This window comes from Hyaena hyaena, unplaced genomic scaffold, assembly GCF_003009895.1.
Source record: "Hyaena hyaena isolate Hyena2069 unplaced genomic scaffold, ASM300989v1 scaffold_469, whole genome shotgun sequence".
Classification (NCBI taxonomy): Eukaryota; Metazoa; Chordata; class Mammalia; order Carnivora; family Hyaenidae; genus Hyaena; species Hyaena hyaena.
Genome location: NW_024081103.1, coordinates 1,422,862 through 1,441,256, shown reverse-complemented (window position 1 = coordinate 1,441,256; position 18,395 = coordinate 1,422,862). Strand labels below are relative to the sequence as shown.

At 39.1% G+C, this 18,395-nt stretch overlaps 1 protein-coding gene across 5 annotated transcripts in view; it reads right to left on the bottom strand.

The window, feature by feature from the left end:
* Positions 1-16,738, bottom strand: part of HNRNPD (heterogeneous nuclear ribonucleoprotein D) — a 19,321-nt gene extending 2,583 nt beyond the window's left edge. The window contains exons 1-7 of one of the 5 annotated variants that reach the window (XR_005532051.1): positions 16,178-16,738; positions 14,264-14,320; positions 3,103-3,271; positions 2,363-2,524; positions 945-1,076; positions 385-484; positions 126-272 (exon numbers count right to left, since the gene is read on the bottom strand). Coding sequence is in view for 4 of the 5 variants with exons in the window: in XM_039253941.1 (XP_039109872.1) it covers positions 126-272; positions 385-484; positions 945-1,076; positions 2,363-2,524; positions 3,103-3,271; positions 14,264-14,320; positions 16,178-16,407 (997 nt within the window). In the remaining variant the exon portion in view is untranslated. The remainder of the gene's footprint in view (positions 1-125; positions 273-384; positions 485-944; positions 1,077-2,362; positions 2,525-3,102; positions 3,272-14,263; positions 14,321-16,177) is intronic. The other 4 variants (XM_039253941.1, XM_039253942.1, XM_039253943.1 and 1 more) reach the window with 4 other exon arrangements.
* Between the last annotated feature and the right edge of the window lie 1,657 nt (positions 16,739-18,395).

The following is an 18,395-nucleotide window of genomic DNA, read 5'->3' as shown; positions in this document are numbered from 1 at the left end:
AGTTTCCAGGAATTTGAAACCTGAGGCAGTTTGCACTTGGCAAAGCTACACTAACCTTTCTACCTATCCAAATTTGTACAAAATAAATGTCAAATAGCAGTTAATATAAAAAGTATAGTACTTACTGCTATAATCACCATATCCATAGTAGTTGTTGTAACCAGTGTAGTCATATCCTCCATAACCACCGTAACCTTGGCTGTTATATCCATAGTTGCCATAGCCTTGATTCCAATAGTTACTATATCCCTGGTTCCAGTTTTGACTGGGGCCTGCAGCACATTAATAGGTTCACTAAAGTCAGAAGATCAGCAAAGATCTTTACTTCAGGATAATTAAAAAGCAGAAAAGCTTAAGACAGAGTAAACTTAGGCTCTAGCTTACCACCACCTCTTCCACGAGCTCTTCCTGCAAATCCTCCTCTAGATCCCCACTGTTGCTGTTGCTGATACTGTTCCTTCGACATGGCTACTTTTATTTCACACTAAAAGAGAAAATGTATGTTGTTATTACATGGACTCAAGAAAACACAGCAAAATGTGTAATAAGCAGGATAGCCAACTGTCCCAAACACAAAGTTGACTAATTTGCTACTTTCCTCAAAGTCAGTTTATCAATTAAACCAATCATCAGTATTTTAAAAGAAATAATCTCCTCTATTGATATCCAAGAAGTTATTTGCCTAATATAGGTTGCTACATTCTGTCAGACCCTCAAACAGGATCTTTTAGTAAAGCCTAGAGAAAAATACACTTAAAAAGAAATATTTTCATACCACTCTCCAGTGAAAAGCAAAAAACAGTGATCAATGACTTTGATAAATAAGAAACCAATGAGACATCTTTAAAGCACAAGCATGCAAACTGAAGCCTTTCAGAAAGCTAGATGATGAAGCTCTCTACAAAAGCTAGTTTTCTCTACAAGTAAATGGATGCTTAACTTACTTTACTAAGACCAACATTGTGGTATTTCTTTTCCATTATCTTCTTCACTGGTTCCTCTTCCTTAAAGGTAATAAAGCAGAATCCACGCCTCTTATTGGTCTTGTTGTCCATAGGGAGCTCTATGGATTCCACCTGACATCAAAAAAATAAGTTTTAATAACTTAGTTTGCACGTAACTAACAATAAAAGCACAAGTTTAGTGGGGGAAAAAGTGCACAAAAAATGTTTGGCCCTCAAATTCTATTCTGCAGTCTCTCTCCCTGTTTATTCTAAACTTGAAAAAATAATTCTTCAAATAAAAATAATCCAGTCCAGGGGCTCCTGGGTGGCTTAGTCAGTTAAGCATCCGACTTTCGCTTAGGTCATGATCTCGCGGTTCGTGGGTTCGGGCCCCGCGTCGGGCTCTGTGCTGACTGCCAGCTCGGAGCCTGGAGCCTGTTTCAGTCTGTGACTCCCTCTCTCTCTGACCCTCCCCTGCTCACGCTGTCTCTCTCTCTCTCCTAGAAATAAATAAAAACATTAAAAAAAAAAAAACATTAAAAAAAAAAAAAATAATCCAGTCCACCTAAAAGTCTTCACATTTATTTATAAAAACAAGCTTCCCAGGATACTGACATTTGCTACCTCATTCAAGGGTCACAAATTCAAATACCAAAAAAGAACAGAAGACAACAATTTTAAGAAAAACAATAAAGATGACCGCATTTCGGAGAAAATGGGGAGTGGTGAGCAGCACATATAACTAACCAAAGGGGAAGGCTGCTACTGTTATCTTAGATGGCTGCTGCCAAAGAAGGCAATTTCCCATGTTGCTTGCTCTTGCAACTATCTAAGAAAAGCTAGAAACCCAGATATTCGTGGGAAATATCTCAACCTAAATACTAACAAAACGTCTTCTGTTTAAATCAAGCAAAAGATGTCTGCAGGTTGTATCTGGCCAGCAAGACCACAAATTTCTCATCTTAGCTTTAAGTTATTAATTCACAAAAAGAACTTGTTTCAGTTATCTTTAATTAGCCTCATAAAAATTGCACATGGACGTTTTTAAATTGAGAAGGCACTACACCTTATTCTTAATAATTCATTTCTTTCCTATTCTCAACTGAACCATTTCCTTCTATTATCTCAGGTAATCCAACCTGGATTTCTTCCTCATGTTTATATTTTTATTTCGTCTACTAATCTGGTTAAGTTCCTCAAGGTAAGAATGTCTATTCCATCTTAATCTGCACCTTCAATAAAGGAGAAAAATACAATCATCTAACCTTCACTGATCTGCTAATGAAGTATTTACAATATCTTATTTTCAAAACAAATAACATAATCAGCCCAAACTTCAAAACAACTTTGAAAATATAACGTGACAATTATATTCACACTAATTTTGACAAAAACTGGGTCAAAACATTATCACATACCTCACCAAAACCACCAAAGTACTCCCTTATTTTCTCTTCAGGTGTATCTGGAGAAAGGCCACCAACAAAAATTTTTTTAACAGGCTCTTTTGTTTTCATGGCTTTGGCCCTTTTAGGATCAATCACCTTCCCATTCAATTTATGTTCTTTCTGATCCATGACCTAAGGAAATTGAAGTTTTTCATTTTAAATATGTATCTTAATTGAAGTTCAGATTATCAACTTACTTAATAATTATAGTTAAATAAATATAGCTAATGCCAGGTATGTGTTGACTTGCTTATGATTAAAGAAGTCAATCTGTGATGATGTCACATCAGCTAATATAGAACTGTTCAAACCTAAATGCCAGTAAGAATGGGGAGGAGGGGGAAACACAAATTTAATCAATTACTAGAAAACCATCCCTCCTTTAACTGTCAGCAATGTAAACTTGACTGCTACTTCCCCTTAGCCCAAGAAATTCCAAAATCTATACTTCTGTGAACTTGTCACAGATCATCTCTTTAGTTAGAGGTCTTTAAGTCTCAGTATTTTTAAAGTTAACTTTTTCAGTTTAGTAGAGCCTGGCATACAGAAGGCATTCAGTAAACAAAGAGGACTCTTCATAAAATGTATTGGTTAAGAACTATAGCTCTATCTTCATATATCGCAAAAGGGGAAATCACAAATGGACAAATTAGTGTATCAAACTATTCACATCTTATATTATTAACTGATCAGAACACGTAACACACTACCTTATCTACACTCTCCGACTCTTTAAATAGCACAAAGCCAAAACCCCTTGATCGCCCTGTGATAGGATCTAACTTCAGAGTGCAGTCTACAACTTCACCAAATTTGGAGAAGTAGTCCTTCAGATCTTTCTTTGTAGTGTCCCAGCTAAGGCCTCCTATAAACATTTTCCTGTAAAGACAAAAAGTAATATTAAAATGCTAAAAACAAATAAATTGTCTTCAGTATCCGTAACAGTAATACCTTTTCCAAACTGCACCAATTTATTGGGCAGTATATTAAATAATGTCCTTCCTACATAATCATGTATCAAGAACACCCCATTCCAGCTGTTAGGTTTTGTTTATTACTGCTGCCATCTGCCTAATTACAAAATAGTGAGCAAGCAGCAAATTCTTTTGACTTGCCAAAAAGATAAACATAACCCCAAAGTTAAATTACTATACACTGAAGTCTTTCTTAAATTACAAATATTGGTAAAAGCAAAACACAGAATTTTAGCTTCAAATTTCTTTCAATCATTAAACTTATAAAAAGGCTACATAGTTCCCACTGTCACAGCAACCAGCATCTTTCTATGCTGAAGCTCCTTTCTATTTAACAGTAGTTCTCTCATTAACAAAACTCTTAGCACATAAAATGGAAAATTCTAAGTCTCACAATTAGGTTGTAAGCTAGGTTTTCAGAATGTGCTAAGAGTCCTTAATAAAGACAATAATAACGTAAACAATTTGGTGAACAAGAATTACCCCCTGAAGCACAATCCACTAGTTAACTTATATGATTTATTTACAGTAGAACCTCAGTTAACCAGCAATAAAATATTTAAACCTTGAAGATGCTAAAAGTGACAGGTGGTTAAGTGGAAACCACCAAAACACTTTAAGACCAAAAATACATACTCAAAAAAATTTTTCTCAGGTGAAATATTTTTATTACAGCAAAATGCCATAATGCTCAGACTTGGCAGCTCTGATTCCTTTTACATCTGCCCCCTTTGCCACTCCCTAACCCGCCCCAAAGAGCTTACACATACCTCCTACCCTTTAAAGAGACAGGACTGGAGATTTTTATTTTTAAGGGTAAACTGTCAGAATTTGTTATGTAAAGGCTAATACTTTTACAGGAATAAAATCATACTTGCTCAATGACTTATCTTTATAATTGGGGTGGGGATGGGAAGTGGTACTAACTTTCAACTCCAGATAGAAATTAAAGCAGGAAACATCTCCATCTTGTGGGCATTTAGGACACTGACACTAAAGCCAATTTCTGCAATAAGAGGCCAATTGTGTCCTGGAAGATCAGGTCGTTCAGCTTCTCCCCTAAAGATGCCAGATTAACTGAGGTGTTACTGATCTTACTTTCTTACCAGACTTGTTTTTAGTTCTAACAACAAAATTAACTTTCAGTGCACAAGAAATCTTTTTTTAGTGTTTAATTTCCCATTTCAGATTAAGTTTCAAACTAGTACACTTCAACTAGTTCATGTATTTAAAATTAGTAAATTTTCCCTTACTTTGTTTCCCATTTCAGATTGTTTTCAAACTAGTACATGTATTATAATGTAAATTTGGGTCATTTATATGCTTAACTTTTGACTTCCTCTAATATTCATGCTTAAGTAACCTTTATTAACCCTTTTTGTATTTTATAATCAAACAAACATAACAAAACACTCATCATGTACAGATAATTTTTAATGTTTATTGCCAATTTTACGGGGGAAAGTTATTTTCTCATTACATTTTCTTTCATTAACATAATGCACCTTCTAAAATCCAATCCTTGTCACTTGAATTTAATGCCTTAAACACTTTACTTTTAACCTAAAGTTCCAGAGCACTTCCTTCAGAGATAAAAGTTCATTAGTAACATGTACCCTTTCAAGGTAAGGACACTGATATATTTTTGCAAGTGAGAAATAAATTATAATGCAACGACCTCTTGCTCAGGTATCAATGGCAATTTTAGAACAGAAACAACTTCAATTAAGTTGAAATTTAACTAATGAATTACCACCTTCTAGGATTACAGAAATTTTCCAACAATAATTTAACAATTTGAATTTATTTCAGTCTGAAGAGAATAAGTAAGTAACAAAAGCCTTTTTTTAAAAAACTAAAGTTGAGGGGTGCCTGGGTGGCTCAGACAGTTAAGCACCTGACTCTTGATTTCAACTCAGGTCAGGAACTCAAGAGATGGAGCCCCTGCCCTGTCTGCTGAGGACTCTCCCTCTTGCTCTACCCCTGTCCCACTCATGCTAAAATTGAAAGGCAAGAATATGGTCTCATCATCTCCCCTAATATTAAGACGGAACTAAGTTTGACTTTAATTTCACGAAGGCCAAGTTTACATTGGGTTAAGTGTCTTTGATTTAAAATTATTTAAGGGGTGCCTGGGTGGCTCAGTCAGTTAATAAGCATCAGACTCCAGATTCCAGCTTAGGTCATGATCTCATGGTGAGATCAACCACCTCCCCTCCCAAGAAGGGCTCTGCACTATTGGCTCAGAGCCTGCTTGGGATTCTCTTTTTCTGTGTGCTTCCCCTGCCTGCAGGCTCATGCACACACTCTCTCAAAATTAAACATAGCGTTAAGAAAAAACAAATTTTAAAAAATGATAAAAAAATAAAATTACTTAAGGGATGCCTGAGTGGCTCAGTTGGTTGAGTGTCTGATTCATGATTTTGGCTCAGGTCACGGTCCCAGGTTCGTGGGATAGAGCCCCAAGTCAGGCTTAGTGCAGAGCATAAAGCCTGTTTAAGATTCTCTCTCTCCTCTCTGTTCCTCTCCCCAACTCACACTAAGGGGGGAAATAATTAAACAAAATTATAAAAAATAAATTATAATCCTATGAATGAGATTGAGGCAGTTCCATTATTACCTACAAGCCCCAAATGTTTTTCACAGAATAGGAAGTCCAGTTTTCTTAAAGCATACTAACCCATCAACTGGGCCAATAAAGAACTTTCTAAACAAACTTTTCACCTTTAATATAATTGTTAGTACAGTAGTTGTTAAATGTGTCTACCTTGAAGTTAAAAGGTCACTCAAAGATACCGTTTTCCCTAAACAATCAAATCCCATTTCAACAGAATTTTTAAAACTCTGGCCAACTATAATTTAAACATATTCCAAAGGATGATTATTATTTCCCAAAAAACAATGAAACACATAGTAAAACTTCAGCTATCCAGCATCTTTAGAGAATGAGCCAAATATTCCACCTTCTTTAAAACACTGCCTGTCTTCCGATCTCTCACCAATTATTTGGGATGAATTTTTTTTCCTACGACACACATTTCTGCCTTCTTAAATACAGTAATCATGATTTAACATTGTATGGGTCAGTCACCATTAATTTATATTAAGTTGTTAGCACGCCCAAAGGCTCATCTGAAATGAGAACTATTAATACGCTAAGTGCATCTCATTTCTTACTTCTTTTAACAAGTTCTATTTTTCATTTTTGGCAGATTAATCACCTGTTGCTGTTAAGTCCCACCCCCGCACACTTTGTAGGGTGGGTAGCCAGCACCTGAACTTTGCAAATTTTGTGTAAAGTAAAAGTAAACAGTCTCTGGGCAAGAGCCTAAGTGGCTGTCTCTGAGACAAATACATTACCATTTTGGCAGCCCAAAGCACTTTTTTTTTTTTCCTATTCTAACAAGGAAGGCTGCTGCACAACTGATAACCAGACAGGTAAATTTACTACAACGAACACAAACTGTTCCAGATGCATTCCATCTTTACTAAATGTAACATGTTAAATATATCACATTCAGTAGGCACACCAAGATAGTACAGGAAGAAAAATTTTGGATAAATGGGAATTATCTTAGCCTCTCAGAACACTAGCATTCTGACATGCTCTCCCCCAAATTATGAGATGGTAGAAAATAAAATTTAAATTCTCTTATGTTACTGTATTTTGTTTAAAACGCAACATCTATTGTCTGTACAGATTACCTGTACTGCTGCCTTGAATACCAAGACTGAGTTTCAAGTTGTTGTCACTCCAGCAAACACAATGAGATAGACTGAACTTCAGAAAAATAGTAAGCAGCCAAGTTAAAATGTGACAAGACTTGTTCAAATAGCAACAAAAGTGGGCCCCTAATCCTACAAGTTTAAAATTTGATCCTTAGGTGTAAGTGAATCAACAATCCTAATTAAAACAAGACTTCATCTACAGAATTTTACTCATCGTTTAATTTCTTAATCCTATCTATAAACTACAGAACACCCCAGAGGCAATACAGTATTTAAAACATCTACTCAATGGGGCACCTGGGTTGCTCAATCAATCAAGCATCCCAACTCAATTTTGGCTCAGGTGATGGATCTCATGATTTTGGAGGGATCCCTGAGTTGGGCTCTGGGCTGACAGCACGGAGCCTCCTTGAGATTCTCTCCCCCTCTCCTCATACTTTTTCTCTCAAAATAAACTTTAAATAATAAAATAAATAGAAAAAACACCAACAACTGAAATCTCCTTGCTTTTTACTGATATAGATATTACACCATATTATAATATTAAATAACAGACACAAAGTTATACAACTCAGTGCAGATGTCTTTCTGAATGCTATCCAATGTCATTTAGGAATTAAGAACTGATTAGTGGGACGTTCTCTTCTAGAATAAGTAGATTTAAAGGTAGTAAGCCAAACCGCTTGAATTTATATACTACCCCCACCACTTACTAAATGTATGATCCTCAGAAAAACAAATACCGATGACTGTTTCCACATCTGTAAATGTGAGAACTAAAAGCCTATTTCATGAAATCTTCAATAAGGATAAAATGAGCTAATGCAGGGTTACCTGGCTGGCTCAGTCCACACAAGCATGCCACTCCTGATCTCAGGTTTTTGAGTTCAAGCTCCATGTTGGATATAGAGCTTACTTAATAAAGAAAATAGTATTGGGGCATTTGGGTGGCTCAGTTGGTTAAGCCTCTGACTTTGGTTCATGATCTCACAGTTTGTGAGTTCGAGTCCCATGTCAGGCTCTGTGCTGACAGCTCAGAGCCTGGAACCTGCTTTGGATTCTGTGTCTCCCTCTCTCTGCCCTCCCCCATTCACGTTCTGTCTCTAAAAAACAAACTTTTTTTTTTTTTTAAAAAGAGAAACTTCTAAAAGGAAAAACAGCATTAATAAAGGAGCAAATACATTTCAATGGCACAGAACATAGTCTGAAACATCCCAAGTGTTCAATATATAAAGTTGTTACTTAAAAGGGGTAGAGCACAATTTAAGTAATTTAATAAAGCAAGGTTTTAATTTACTCATTGGCTTAATTTTTTAAAATCTGCATGAGCTACATGAGGTCTCCAAAATTAACAGGAAAAGGCTACAACGAGGTTTTACATAAATGGATCCTAAAATTATTTTCAATACCAAATAATACTTAAGAGAATCCAGAAGTGTTCAAATATCCCATGTAAAAATTAGACTAGAAATTAGACTGCCTTAAAAACTGAAATAAAATGTAGTTAAAAACCCATCTTGATGACTTATCTGTACTCCACATAAATACCAATTTTAGTAAGGAATTAATTTCAAATTATAAAAAAGGTAATACATACAGAGCAGGGCTGGCTGATGGGAATGTTGATTTAGTACTCCTGTTTTTTCACACCCCAAAAAACATTCTCTGTACTACTGAGATCACTAGGTTTAACACTCCGAAGTCTAATAGTTACTTTAAAGATCCTTCTCCTAAGAAGTCTCTACTTGGAAACATCTTTTTCAAGGTAAAATGATAAATACCATTAGACCCCCAATTTTGAAATAGGGCCAAAGAAAATATTACGTAACTTTCAAACACTTCCTAACAACTTCTGATTTTCCATAAGTAGTTTCATAACAAGTTCTGACAGTTTAAAAAACAGAATGTCAAGTACATATTATGACTGGCCAATCACTGTCCCCTCTCAGAGTAGTATTACTCAAGTATACCACTAACCTTTATTTATATTTTCTGGTATTTTATCATTAAAATTATTCATCTAAAATCCTAAAATGACAAAATAAAATGCCACCAACATGTATAAAATCAGTATTTTTCCTCAGAAAGTATAGATTTAAAGTTAAGTAACTAGTTACCTATAATTGGGGAGGGAGGGCAGAGTTAAATCTTACAACCAGATGATACCACATGGTAGGGTAATCATTTTACAATCTCTATTAAAAATACCTTTGGAAACAGACTGACAAACTTTTAACAAGTCAGTAAAGATTAACTCCTCTAGCCTGGTATATGAAGTCTCAGTACTTTCTACTTTAGAATAAACTTAAATGACTAAAAAAGATAATTAAGTTGAAAACACAGTAAAATGACAGTTTTTGAGTCAACTTTAAATGTTTAACCCAAAAGTCTTCCCTTTTTCCTTTCATTCCAAGGAAAGAATGACTTCCTATAATTTTACTTTTAAAATAATCTCTCAAATCAGCTTTAGAAGGTAAACTCCCATCTACCTGAAGGTTAAGGAATGGGGTTTCCTTAACCTAGAGGTTAAAATTCTGGTTAACTGAGATTACTACACATTCACGATACTGTAGTTTTCTACTGGACATCAATTTAGACAACACTAAAATCAGAAAATGATTTTTTGCCTTTCTTGATGAAATTTTAGACTCTTGCAATGCTTTAAAACCACATTACTGTTTAACAGCAGAAAAGAAAAATTCTAGAAGGCTGCTTCCATGACAATGCCTACTGGTTGCTTTTTGAGCATATTTTCATCTGTTTCTTACAAGACTAAAAGGGGAGAGGGAGAATTTCCTAGCTTGAACTGTGTGGTATTTTCAAGTCTAGATAAGCAGGAGTTTATAGGACATGACCCAATACTTAACAGCTATCACCTTGATTATTGGCCAAACACTACCAGTAAAAGTAGTCTCCCCACCCCCAAATAGTCTTGAATATCTAGCTCCAATATACAATTTAATACTCCAGAAACTAAAACATGCTTACCTTTACTCCACAGGAGTAAATCACTGGCAGTATCAACTATTAAGGCACCGGATAAACACACACAAGCTATGAAAGCAGGCTATGTGGTCAATCCTCCTGTGGTGAGCATTGTTTCCAACACATAGATCAGCAAACCAAGTAACAAACAGGTTATATTACCTGAAACCACACTGTTTGAAGTGAATTAACAGAAAAAGATCCCATGCTTCGAGCATCCAGTTCAGTGCCCTAGCTACTAAAATGTTGAAGCAGAACTAAAATCAAATAAAACTTCGACTAATAGAAGTTATATTTCACTTCATTTGTCAATCTGCACACACACATGAGGTGCACAGCTTTAAGTGGAATAGGAAAAAAGTTATTATTCTATTCCTTTTAAAATGCTTTCAAGGGGAGCGCCTGGGTGGCTCAGTCGGTTGGGCATCTGACTTTGGCTTAGGTCACGATCTCACGGTTTGTGGGTTTGAGCCCTGCGTCGGGCTCTGTGCTGACAGCTAGCTCAGAGCCTGGAGCCTGCTTCAGATTCTGTGTCTCCCTCTTTCTCTGACCCTCCCCTGTTCACGGTCGCTCTCTCAGAAGTAAATAAACATTAAAATAAATAAACAAGGGGCGCCTGGGTAGCTTAGTTGGTTAGGCGTCCGACTTTTGCTTAGGTCACGATCTCACGGTTCGTGGGTTCGAGCCCCGCGTCGGGCTCTGTGCTGACTGCCAGCTCAGAGCCTGGAGCCTGTTTCAGTCTGTGACTCCCTCTCTCTCCGACCCTCCCCTGCTCACACTCTCTCCTAGAAATAAATAAAACATTTAAAAAAAAAATAAAGAAATAAAATAAAATAAACAAACAAATAAATGAAATGCTTTCAAGGATAACCCATATCACTTGAAGACTAAAACTAATTCTCCATGTTGGCCATAAATCACATATCTCAATAGTGGATTCAGAACATCTTATTAGAGCAGACTTATAGAGGACAGAAGACCCAGACAATATTAAAACTACACAATAAAGGGGTGCCTGGGTGGCTCAGTCGGTTGAGCGTCCACTCTTGATAGTGGCTCAGGTCGTGATCTCGTAGTTCTGAGATCGTTGAGATTTGGGCCTGCTTGGGATTCCCTGTCTCTGCCCTTCCTACACTCGCGCACTTTCTCTTGCTCTCAAAATAAATAAAAAACAGTACAAACAAAAACAAAACAAAAAAAAAAACCATACACACACACACAATAAGTATACTTACAAAAGCAGTCACATGACTTGAGGGAAAAACCCAGGCCTAAGACCAGGTATTTATCTCAAAAGGCAGTACTGAAAAACCTCAATGATTTTCTCTAAATCCAAACCGTAAAGGTCAGGTGCTTCTTAGTATTTTCCATATTAAAGATTTTGAAATGAAAAGAAATGTTAACATTCCTCCCTTATATGTTCATCATCTTGAGACTTGGGAGCAACAATTTCTGCAATTTTAACGCTAGAAACTTATTAAAGATTCCAAAGAACACTGAAACTCAAACCATCTACTCAGGGTCTTGACTTTACAGTAAACCCAAATTTAGTGAAAGGCCAGTAAGTTAGGTATGAGATTGTTCTAAAAGTAATGGTTTTAGAAAGCAACGTTCAGAATGCCCCAAAAGCGCTAGGGTATAGACAATAATCTCAAATATTTAAAACAAAAACATGTATGCACATTTCTTAAAAATCAGCAGTCAACCCACAGTAAAATTCACAAAATTCTCAAACAAGAAATCACACTTTAGTTTATATGCTAATGGGTATAGGACTAGATCTACTGCCCTGTTACTAGAAAAGTACTGCTGTATGTTGGCTGATAACTTAATGGAACTATTTTTGCTTCCTACCCAGTCTAATGTAGGCAAGTCAATGTACCTACCTTATAAAACTGTCTGAAAGCTATTACAGTATTAAAGTTCCTCACTCATCTTGAAATTTAAAAAACTCTCCTCCAGGTAGCTTGCTATATGGCATGTATATTTTGACCAACACGAGATAACTTTGTAACCTACTCTAAAAGAACTGAAGCCTTGTAAGGAACATGAGCCCACACCAAAATGGGAAATGTCAGTGCAACTGCAAGTAAAAACTAGGGATGTTAAGCTGGAAGGATTAAAATAAGGTGAATTCAGAAATAATTACTCTAAAGGTCTGAAGTGTGAAAACATCCACAAGAGGTATGATCCGCATGCCCTCAAGAAGAGCTGTTTGTTCTTATGCTCAACAACAACAAAAAAAACCGGGGCATCTGGGTGGCTTAGTTGGTTAAGTGTAGGACTCTTGAATTTGGCTCAGGTCACGGTCTCACTGCGGGATCAAGCCTCACATGGGGCTCCATGCTGACAGGACAGAGCCTGCTTGGGAATTCTCTCCCCGTCTCTCTCTGCTCACCCTCACTCATGCGCTCTCAAAATCAATTAAAACTTTAAAGAAACAAACTTTAAGTCCACAACAAACTCATTTTTAATATATTTTTAAGATTGCAATGGAATTACTTTATTCTCAAGTTAAAATTATAAAAACTAATTCACACACAAATGTGTTTAAGAAATTAAATTCAGATGGTTTTATATTTAGTAGAGCCAGTCTTATCCTCACTCCTGAGACTATTATGAAACTGCTGCACTATATCCCTCAAACTGGTAGGCCGAGAAAGAAGAGAGAGTGGGCAAATGCACACACCAGAACAAAAAACAAGAGTATCTGCAACAGGAGGAGGCTGGCTGATTAGGCAGTAATTTTAAAGTCAAATACTAGACTTTAAAAACAAAGATATTATTTGTTAAATGTAAACTTGCTTAACTTAAAATGAACCTCCCGTTAAATCCTATTTGCAGAGAATGAAAATAGGTCATAATCTAAAACTTTCACTATCAATATTTAATTGTCCATTTTTCCTAAGAAGTTGTTCAAAAAATTGTAAAGTTACACTATTGGGTAGCAGGGCAAGAGTATTTCTTACAAGAATCATTAACAGTGATCTCAAACCTAAGTTTATGGTCCTTTCTAATCACTGAAAATAATTGCTTACGTAAGATTTAAAATATGGAACAGTAAAACAGTCAGGTAGAGGATAGTTTAATCTTACTTAGTTTGATACAATTAGCAGTGAAAATGAACTATCACAGGGCCAAATGGATTACTTTCATCATAAGTACTTTATTTTGTTATGTCAAACTAACCCCAGTCTTCTTTTTACTTTTCCCTTTTGCCTATTTCCAGTCTGCTTTATCTGCAATATAAAACCGGACAGATTTCAGTAGATGAGAATACAGTAGTAAGTAAAGCTCGTGTAAAATTTAAATGTTATCCCAACTGGATTCTTAAAATAGAATAGCAGTTTGTACAGCTCTAAGTCCACTCTCTACAATTACTGGCCCTTCAAACTCCAGTGGTGGTGGATACAAACTCCTGGAAAACTCAAATATAATCAATCCTAAAAGCAGAAAGATTGACATTTAGGAGAAGGAAGGGATAAAAAGAACAATAATCTACTAGCCTTCCAAGAAAAAGTCATGCAATTTCGGTTACACGTGACAACCAACTGTAATTAACATTCCAACCAAATCACACTGAAAATAAAAAAATCAGCTAAGAGCTGTATGTAGTGAAAAGCCACATCAGCCCACCTCTGAATAGTACATATCCCATTGTTATTCAAGTTCTACTTACAAATATGGTTGGAGATTTTTAAAAAATACATTTTTGCACAATACATACACACGCTACTTTAAAAATACTTTTCACATATCCAAAATATTTCAGTAGAACATGCAAGACATTTTAAACACACAAGATTGTTGTATTAAGTAACCTTTACATTTAACATTAAACTTAGAATTCCAAAAAATGTCCTAAGAAAAAGAAATCAAATTTGAAATTACAGTACTGTATTTTCTTGTCCAAATATAAAAATATTACTAACTATATTCAGTTTTATTTAACCAAACCACAATTACATGCATTACCACAGACCAAAAACCATGTAATGGCATTAATTTTGCCCAAAGATCACACACGATGCCTAAAAAGGTTTTATATCCCAGGCACAAGATATCCTACTGTACTATGTCTAGAATTTCCTGGGGATCAGTGGGCAACTAACCAATACACAGCCTCTGCATGTTATGACTACTGAAACCTTTATAATACAGAAATAAAATTTAAAAGTTTTACCATTCTTCCCGCTGTGCCGTCGCTGCTTCAGAGTGTCGTGGGGAGGAGTTTGAATGGCTAGGGAATTAACAACCGGTACAGCAACCAATCAAAATTCTAGTTTTAGTTTTTGACATTGTTAGGGCTAAAAACTTTAATTCATTTACACTTCAGTTCAACAGTAGGTAACTACAAAGGCAGCTGCTTTGTGATTTGGAAAATCAGGGCTAAAGCCTGCCCCAAACAGCACGTTAAGCAATTAATCATTTTGGTGCCTCTGTCCAAAGAACAGAATTCAGAAATAATACCAAAATGTTAAAGATCTTAAGTTTCCAAGTATTTAACATATTCCTTTCTTAAACTATATGTAATTCAAAATTAACTAAGAAAAGCTAGTTTCCCATCCCGTCTCTATTCTCCCAAAGCCAGCACAATCAGCCTGACAAATCTGCCTAGGCTGAGATTATTAAACTCGACATTCTAAAGTACTTCTCTTTCCCACCCTCCAAATCTAGTGTTCTTTCCCAATAAAGGAAATCGTGTTTTCCAATACTGGATCAAAGCGACACCTTACTGGTTTTACTTTCCACACGGTTCTCCTTGTTATAGTGGGAAAAAAGAAAAAAACAAACAAACCAAAATCACACACATAACCCATTACAAAAAGGAATGGAAGCGTTAACCCAAGAACAGCGGTCGATAACGGGAGTAAGAAAACCTAACCAAGAACCCCGATTTAGTCCCTCCTGCTAACTCCTGTATTACGCTCCCGCTCCCAAATGCTGCATTCTAATATATCAAACGCAGCTTCAAATAGTATATACACTTATTCCAAATGAAGGGAGGCAAGTCAGTTACTTAAAAACCTGCAAAAAAAAAAAATCATGCCACAGCACAATAGAGTTTGTTCATTTTTATGAAAGAAGGCTGGTAGGCCTCCTGTAACAGTGGGTAAGAGAGCGGGAAGGAGAAATCAAGAGAGACCAAAAAAGGATCCTGGACACAGGGATAGGGTGTTTAAAAAAAAAAAAAAAAGAAAAAGAAACAGAAAACAGCACATAAAAGTAAGGTTACAATCCGTAAGAACAGTCAGGGAATCCAATAGCTGAGGGCGCGAAAAGGGTGCGCGGTTAGAATAACTCCGCGGGGTGGGGGAAGGGCAGCCAGCTAGCCGAGCTAGAAACAGCTCCAGTCAAGTGCAGGCCCCGCCGGCAAGGAACTTAACCAAAGCCCGTAGAGCAAACACCAACGAACCAACAAGCGATTCAGGGAACCTCACCAGGCCCAGTATGTTTCGTAGGCTGAAAAGTAGGGCCTCTGTACTCAAGCTGTAGTTCCATAGCGTATTGTGTAAAAACGAAGAGACGGAGACCAAACTTATCCAAATACTAAGAAAACATTCGGCCTGAAGCCGAGGCGGGAGGAGCTGATTGAGCAGCTTACATGTTCCCCAAAGCATGCGCTTATTAAGAATCGCATCGTCTGGGGATACTATAGTGGACACACCAAATAAACCTTAGGTCCCGGCATAAAAGCTTCTGAGTCTACCTTTATGCTTGGGACTTTATAAAACAAGGAAGGAATGGGACATCGGGGCAAGAAAAAAGGTACCCCTCGACAGGCGGGAAAAAATCCTGGCGGCTAAGTCGGTGGGAGGAGACCCACGGCGAGGGAGGGAAGGAGGGCGGGCCAGGGAGCAGCATGGTGACGGCTAAAGGTGGAAACGTGTATGATGGGGGAGGGGGCGATAAGCAAGCAGGGGGAGAAGGAAATGAAAGCCCCGGGGAACCCCACATAGAGAAGAGAACTGTGCAAGAAGACTGCACGGGGCGCAGGAGAGCGGGCAAAGAGCGGGAACGAGGCCTAATGGCGAGGGGATCAGGAGGGGGATGGGGACTAGTTGGGCCTGACTATCCCGGGTCGCCCCTTACTCACCCTTCATCCTCCTCGTTCTTACTGGCATCGATCTTCGCCCCTTCCGACTCGGCGCTGCCCCCTTCGGTGCCTCCAGCCGCGGTTCCGCCCCCGGTCCCGGCTCCACTTCCCGCCGCTGCCGCTGCCCCCTGCGCCGCCGCCACCATGGCTCCCTCCTGCTCGCCTGCCGAGCCGCCTACCGCCGCCGTTGCCGCCGCCGCCCCGTCCCCGCCGAACTGCTCCTCCGACATAGTGCTACTGCCTCCGCAGCCGCCGAGACTACACCCGCCGCTGCCGCGAACCGAAAACTAGCAGCAAAGTAATCCCCGCCGCTGCCGCGCGCCCGCTCTACCGCGCGAAGCACACAACAAGACAGAGAAGGCGCGCGCGGCTGCAAAGGCTCCTGCGCCTCTCCCTGGCCTGCCCCCCTCGCCTCCCACACTCGCGCAGCGCGCACTCCCGCTCTCTCTAGCTGCACTAAAAAAGAATAAGCAGCAGCGGCGGCCGCTCTTGCCTCCTCCTCGCTTTAATGGCGCCGCCGCGGACCACCTAAAATGGCCGACGGAAGAACGGCGCGTCCCGGTCACGTGACGCGAGAGCGCGCCCTTTGCGCCTCCCCGCCCCCTCTACCGCTAGCTTTTTTCCTCTTCCTCTTCGGTCCCGCCCTCTCGTTCCCTTTTATACCTTCCCCTCACGCGCTGCGCCGCACAACTTGGGGCCTTTAAAAGGAACCGGAAATTGCGTTCCATAAGACCGCCGCGCGGGGACCATCGAGAACAAGGAACGCTGTTTTGAAGGCGCAGCTAGAGGGGCCCGCTCCCTCGCCCCCGCCCTTCCGAGGGTTTCTGGAGTCGGCCCACCCACCGGGCTAGCTGCGAGCCGGAGCCGCGGCGTCGGGCTGGGGTGTGGCAGCACCTTCCAGTAGGCGATCGTGCCCCGTGCGTCTGTGGCGTAGGGGTGGGGGAGGGGAGGCGCGCAGCCAGCGGCTCCGGTCTAGTAGTGCCCGGGCGGAGGGAGGAGGCTACCTTGAGGTGGCGGTCCCGTGACTCTGGCTCTGTCCACCGCGGCACCTGGAGACGCTCGCCGTGCGCCAAGCGGCGCGCGTGCACGGACTGCCGCAGCTCCTCCGGCCGCGGTAGTTGCCCGCGACCAGGTGACATTGAAGGTTTCCCCGACTGCCGCCGCCGGGCTCCCCGACCTCAGGCGAGCAGGCTGAAGCTGCTGAGGATCAGGGCTCCTTTTTCTTTTAAGTTTGCTTTCCAAGTAAGATTTTTGCTTGCCTGCTCTTCTCCTGAAATTTTTCGTCAGAAGAAGCGGGTAACTGGCATATTTCAAAGGTCAGGGATTGTTTTTGCTTGATTTATTTGACCATCCTAAAACCTAATATAATTCCTGAAACATACGGAGTTGGGTAGTGTGTTCGGTCAACCAGGGGTTCATTTCATTTAAAGTTTTTTAGTCCTTCTACTGATTAGAAAAATAAATGCTTTGAATCTCTACAAGGTTTCTGAGCTTGCTGTCTTGTGGGATTTGGTTTTTAAAAGAACCGCTAAGCGTTTCTTGCAGGATAACAGTACAGTTCTTTAATAGACCTATTCAAAATCCCAGATGTCGTGGCTGGAATTATTCGGCTTTGAGATTTGCAGCTTCCTCAATACACCTAGAAGAAAGTTAAGTTTTTAGGTACTTCTTTAGGCAACAATTATTTGTCGGTTTAGTATGAGTCCAGGCTCTGGGGAAACAGTAGTGCAAAATATAGCAGAGAACTCTGAAGACAAGTATTTTTTCCACTATGTAATTAAATGAATATGTATTAATTGGACCCTATCCAAAAATCTCAAGATGATTAAAAATGTTTTTTTATTAAGCTAGCTGAACTTGCATTACCGAATAATTAAAATTGAAGAAGACAGATTAAATTTTGAAAATGTCTTAAAAATATAATCATGGGGCATCTGGGTGGTTCAGTCCATTGAGCCTCTGACTCAGTTTCAGCCCAGGTTGGTAGAATCGAGCCCTGGGTCAGTCTCTCCACTGACAGCCCGGATCCTGCTTGCAATTCTGTCTCCTGTCCATGTGCTCTCTCTCTCTCCTCTCTCTCAAAATAAATAAACCATTTTTTTTTTCATTTTTTTAATGTTTATTCATTTTTGAGAAACAACATGAGCAGGGGAGGGACAGAGAGAGAGAGAGACAGACTCCAAAGCAGGCTCCAGGCTCTGAGCTGTTAGCACAGAGC